General features: G+C 34.4%; 1 protein-coding gene across 1 annotated transcript; it reads right to left on the reverse strand.

The window, feature by feature from the left end:
• Nucleotides 1–497: 497 nt before the first annotated feature.
• Nucleotides 498–5958, reverse strand: LOC126974545 (zinc finger protein 420-like). The gene has a single exon (XM_050822072.1). The coding sequence runs from the start codon at nucleotides 3054–3056 to the stop codon at nucleotides 1848–1850; it is 1209 nt and encodes a 402-aa protein (XP_050678029.1). The 5' UTR covers nucleotides 3057–5958; the 3' UTR covers nucleotides 498–1847.
• Nucleotides 5959–6517: the final 559 nt, after the last annotated feature.

Here is a 6517-nt window from a genome sequence, read left to right on the forward strand (position 1 = left end):
TTTTACAATATAATTTAACAATATAACCAATAACAAAACCTGAAATAAATACGTGTTCTCCTGCTAAATTCCAGATAGGCACTGAAGTCACGGGGCGGGCCTGAATGCCCGCATAGTTTTATGACCACAAACAACACAATAATAAGAGTGAGTATCCGTGGCATCGTATAAATATCTTTCGCTCCGTTAATTTTGTCTTTAATAACTGATTATTACTCGTATTTTTTATGTACTAGTATTTTTCTCGCTTTTATGGAAGATTTAGTTCTCAAGCAAATTACCGAATTCTTAAAAATGAGCATCGTTTTCGATTAAAAAGTATCGAACAAATATCTTTCTATCGTGTTTTCAGATTATAAAACGGAAAGAAAAAGGTTTGAAAATACATATATTAAAATTTCTCTTTCGATAGGATATTTAGTTAAGTTGTAAAATCTCGTTAATATCTCATTTAATTATGGGAGCCTACCCTTAATTATAAAAAAATAACAACAGAATACTTCGAATTCAAATAGTTTTATTCAAAATCACTTATTAATTACTCTTCAAAAGCTACCACCCATTCAAAATAGACTGCCTCAGACCTGAGAAGAACGGGCGCAAGAAACTCAGCGGGTTTTTTTTTTTAAATTAAAATATGGATTACAATGTAATATCGTACAAAAACATTTATAAATAAAGAGCCTGAGGGAAGGGAAGATTCATTCCAATCTGCGGTATCACTAATAAAGTCCTTTATGTTATAATAACCTTTCCCACACACACGTTATAAACAGTTCTTTTAAATTTCGTAACGCATTTGTTTTTTGTACATTTTCTGGGATCATATTGTAAAAGCTTGTACATCGCCCAATAAAAAATCTGGAAGAGTGAAAGACGGCAACATTGAATACAATCTATCAATAAAGAATACAATAATTCAATCTCAGCAGGAAGTCGCTACTGCTTTTGAGAAAATTAATTGACATTCCAGTTTCTATCACAAGCACTCTTGTCTCCTCCAACAGTGTCGCTGTCCAGTAGAAGAAGTGACTACTTCTTCTGGAGAATGTAAGAAAATGTCAACGAATTTTCAATTTTAGTTTTGTTAGCTACAACTACACCAACTACTACAAATATTTTTATAAATTGTTTCAATACACAAAAGAAATAAAACTAATTTAGGTAATTATTTTATTGTTGATAGATAAATAGTTGATGAACATCTACAACGTGAATCAAAAAGGGTATAATATGCATGAATTAGCGTTATATTTGAATACAATATTTAAAGTCCACAGTTTTCGCAAAAACTATGCATCCCGCAACCTATATCTATCTCAAAATATTTCTTTCACAATATAAACATCCATTTTATTTATTATTAATAAACTGCGCCTTATCAAGCAATGATATAATTTTTACCAAATAACTTAGTCGTTCCTTCATGACATTTTAATTTTACCCCAAAAGGGGTAATGAAATGGTGCCTGGCCACACTACTTGGGCGGGTGAGGTGCGGGCGGGGAGGCATTTTGGACACAATTCGCTGCATACAAATGTGATTGAACACTCCTTCTGGTTTGTTCTGTATTCTGAGCTCTTACCAGATATGTACTTTACAAAGAACATGGCTTTTCACCAGTATGTATTCTATTGTGAATCTTCAAATGATCTGATAGATTGAAGCCCTTACCACATTCATTACAAGAATATGGTTTTTCAACAGTACGTATTCTATCATGTTTCTTCAAGTATTCTGATCGAGTGAAGCTCCTACCACATACTTTACAAGAATATGGCTTTTCACCAGTATGTATTCTAGTGTGAATCTTCAAATGATCTGATAGATTGAAGCTCTTACCACATTACTTACAAGAATATGGTTCTTCACCAGTATGTATTCTATCGTGTCTCTTTAAGTTATTTGAATGAGTGAAGCTCCTACCACATACTTTACAAGAATATGGCTTTTCACCAGTGTGTATTCTATTGTGTATCTTCAACGCACTTGATTGATTGAAGCTCTTTCCACATACTTTACAGGAATATGGCTTTTCACCAGTATGTATTCTATTGTGTTTCTCTAAGACAGCTGATCCACGGAAGTTCTTACCACATACTTTACAAGAATATGGCTTTTCACCAGTATGTAATCTATTGTGTTTCGTTAAGCTACCTGATTGACTGTAGCTCTTACCACATACTTTACAAGAATATGGCTTTTCACCAGTGTGTATTCTATTGTGAATCTTCAAAGTACCTGATCGGTCGAAGCTCTTACCACATACTTTACAAGAATATGGCTTTTCACCAGTGTGTATTCTATTGTGAATCTTCAAATGACCTGATTGACTGAAGCTCTTACCACATTCATTACAAGAATATGACTTAATACAAGAATATGGCTTTTCACCAGTATGTGTTCTATTGTGTTTCTTTAAGTAACATGAATGACGGAAGCTCTTACCACATTCATTACAAGAATATGGCTTTTCACCAGTATGTATTCTATTGTGTCTCTTCAAATTATTAGATTGATAGAAGCTCTTACCACATACTTTACAAGAATATGGCTTTTCACCAGTGTGTATTCTATTGTGAATCTTCAAATGACCTGATTGACTGAAGCTCTTACCACATTCATTACAAGAATATGACTTAATACAAGAATATGGCTTTTCACCAGTATGTGTTCTATTGTGTTTCTTTAAGTAACATGAATGACGGAAGCTCTTACCACATTCATTACAAGAATATGGCTTTTCACCAGTATGTATTCTATTGTGTCTCTTCAAATTATTAGATTGATAGAAGCTCTTACCACACACTTTACAATGATATGGCTTTTCACTAGTATGTATTCTGTTGTGTTTCTTTAGGTCACCTGATCGATGGAAGCTCTTACCACATTCTTTACAAGAATGTGGCTTTTCACCAGTATGTATTCTATTGTGTATCTTCAAATGATTAGATCGATAGAAGCTCTTACCACACACTTTACAAGGATATGGCTTTTCAACAGTGTGTAGTATATTGTGTTTCTTCAAATCATCAGATTGATTGTAGTGCTGCATTATGTTTTTATTAACTGTAAGATAAAAATTATTATCGTTATATTTAAAAATATATTACAAATACTATTTTTTGAAAAAAAAAAAATACAGCTTTGCTTATTTTAATTTAGTGTATTTTGTCTAATTGCAACTTAATTGAGTGTTCTTAGACTAGAATTCGAGATATTGCTTCTTCGTTTTTGCAAGAAATTATTTTGTACACTGAAAGATTATTAGTATTTTCTGATTTATGTTCTTCAATTGTATTTTTAAAATATGGTCACCTTAAACTTATGCCACATGAAACTTTAAGATACCCATATTCCTGAATAACATACAGCAAAGGTTTCATGTCTGTTTGGGCTGATTTAAATGGTTTGAAATTCGAATAATAATTTTATCTGTGCCGAGGTTTTTTTTTACTAAAAACTAAGTGTTAGAGCGTAATCTTACCATTGCAATTCTCCAACCTCACTAAGTTAACTCTGAGCTGTTTTTTACAGAGCTGGTTGACTGATACATCACAGTCGGGATTCTTGAGGAACCCAACAATTCTGAGCGGCACTACATTTGCGCTCATCACCTTGAGACATAAGATGTTAAGTCTCAATTGCACAGTAATTTCACTAGCTATGGCGCCCTTCAAACCGAAACACAGTAATGTTGATACGTTACTGCTTCACGGCAGAAAGATGCGACGTTGTGGTACCTATAATCTAGCCGGCATCCTGTGCAAAGGTGCCTCCCACTGGTATTATTCAGTTTCATTTAAAATCCGCGCCAATTTATGATTTTTTTGATAATAAATTGCAATTGAAAAGCAGTGTATCACTTGTTCATTTCCTTGCTCATTCTCCTTCCCTTGGTCAATTAGCTCACCAGTACGCCAATCGCCGCTAATTACCAAACACCTGTCAAGTCCTCCCATGACAGTATTGCAAAATGGGTTAAAAACTTGTCCCAATTCAATTTATTTATTCACAAAAAATAAACACTTTTATTTGAATTAATTAATACTCATTTCATTGAAGACTTGAATCTTTATAGTGATTATTTAGTTTGTATGTCAGCTCTCTGAATCAAAGTGCTATCTAGTTAAGGCAAAGTGTTAAATAGCTTCTAAAGCAAGATTCTTACTTTTATTTATTCATTTTATTTTTTCAATAAATAAATTGAAATTAGACAAGTTTTTAACCCATTTCGCAATACTCTCATGGGAGGACTTGATAGAAGAAACACGTTTTTTCCAGGACTTTTAGGCGTTCCATATAATTGATATGCAAAAAAATTGTAGGGGATAACTCAGGCGTTCAAAAGCTTCGGGCTCAAGCAATATCCGGCGAAAACGACCTGTATGCTGCGCCCAGTGAAGAAGCTGGCGATCCACTTGCATACACTATCGGGAAACTCAAATGATGGAAGTTTCAAGAGGAGCGCCTTGTGCCATACACTATCGAAGGCCTTTGCTATATCCAGGCTAACTGCCAGACTAGCCTGCTTTAAATAGACGGGCCGCCATCTATGTGTTAGGTATCCCAGAAGATGACCCTCTAGATATACCAGTAATAATTCTTGCTGAACAATTCTATTATTATTTCAGATTCTTAAAGTTTCCTTCAATCAATACTATCAAATTAGGTCATCCATTTAGGTCAAAGTCAGTTTCCGATTATACTCAAAATAAGGGAATCATTGAAAGAGTGCTACGACCTTAATATTAACATAGTTTAAGCATGGATGCAAGGCCATTCAGGCATCCTTGGTCATAACCAATTCATAAATTGGTCAGCTACTCAGACAGGTTTCCTCCAATATTCTGAAATTACCTATTAAACTACCTACCTGCAAGACTATTACTATTTTCCCTATAAAATCACTCCTCCGTCTGACAAATACAAGCAGGAGTCCCCCAGGGTTTAGTGATTGGTCTCGTCCTGTATATAATCTAAACTGATGACCTACCCATCTCAGAAGAAGTGGTGACTGCAACCTATGCAGTAGACACTGCAGTTTTCTTCCAGTCATAAAGATCAAACAATAGCATCCAATAAATTGCAAGAAAGCCTGGATAAAATTTGAGTATGGCTGAAGAAGTGGAGAATTAGAGAAAGTCCAGCAAAGTCAGTCCAAACAACTGTCCCACTGAAAAGATGGTCAGTCATGGTGGTGGTGTTACAGGTAGGCAGTCGACTAAAAAAATGTAGACTTTTGAGCCACTATGCACGTGCTGTACTAACAGCCTGACCAGGGGACATTCGCTGATGCGAATATTCGGCCGGTGCGAACGGCGAAGCGTCTAGCGACTGAAATAAACTCATAGCAATGTACTAATCAAGTCACGCGCAACGGCGACCGGCGAAATGTACCGAGCGAACCGCGCGGGCAACTGGCGTCGCGGCGGGCGAGCAAAACAAAGACATGCATCAGTACGGCGCGAGCCACGGAGTCGAGCGGCAGTCGCGGCGAATAGAGCAGAGATTAAATAAGTTTAGTCGTTTGCGCGGCGAAAAATGAATACAGAGTTTTTTATTACCTAAATACTGGCAAGACCAGCTATTTGGAAGTTTGGCCATCCACAGCATAAATTTAAGCAACAAAAAAACTTTTAGAAAACTATAATACTCGTATGTCTAAAAATACACCAGTTGAAAAAAAATCAGATGATAACCATTTTTTAATGCGTATTTCACCGGAAATGGAAAAACTAACTATTATCCAAAAAATTAGGTTGAGAAATAAAATAAACCAGACTTTTTTAGACGAAATAAATGTCACGATGTATGGAGAACCTTATGGGCGCTATGGTTACTCTACTCAGCCAAACCATAATAACTTTAATAACGAATAGAGTACCTAGATAATATGAGTAAGTAGTAACATCGAAAAGACTGATTATTATAATTCAAAATGATTGAAAATAATAAAAAAGACTGATTAAAAACTTCGAAATTCACTATTCATTCTATAGTCATTATAAGTGTGAAGTTGTTTTTTGTTTTACCTAGTTGTACGAAATATTACTGACATATAGTGTTTTTTTTCATGAAAAATAATTTAAAGGGTAGCATTTAATTAGCTGGTCATATTTTGGGCAAAGATAGTTCAAATAAATAAATAAATTTAGTTATAAAAAATATGATCAGCTAATACCTCACCCTTATACATAGGTATATAGATGGATATGTATACATACGTAGGTATAATACACATTTTAATGTCAAAAACAATTTTTCAGCGGCACTTAAAATTCTATTTGCATATTTTTTCTTTCTCCAATTCTGGTTGAATATTCATAAGAATATAATTGAAGGTTTCAATACTCATTCTGGTATACTAAAAAAAAAATCTCGATATATATTTGCCTCGATTCTTATTCAAATCATGTACTCCACAATCTATTCCAAATATTAGGTCTTGAACCAAACAACTATTACTTTCCAAGCAATATCGAGATAATTTCGATAAAGACATTTCGCTGTCGA

Source organism: Leptidea sinapis, chromosome 2 (genome assembly GCF_905404315.1).
Source record: "Leptidea sinapis chromosome 2, ilLepSina1.1, whole genome shotgun sequence".
Lineage (NCBI taxonomy): Eukaryota > Metazoa > Arthropoda > Insecta > Lepidoptera > Pieridae > Leptidea > Leptidea sinapis.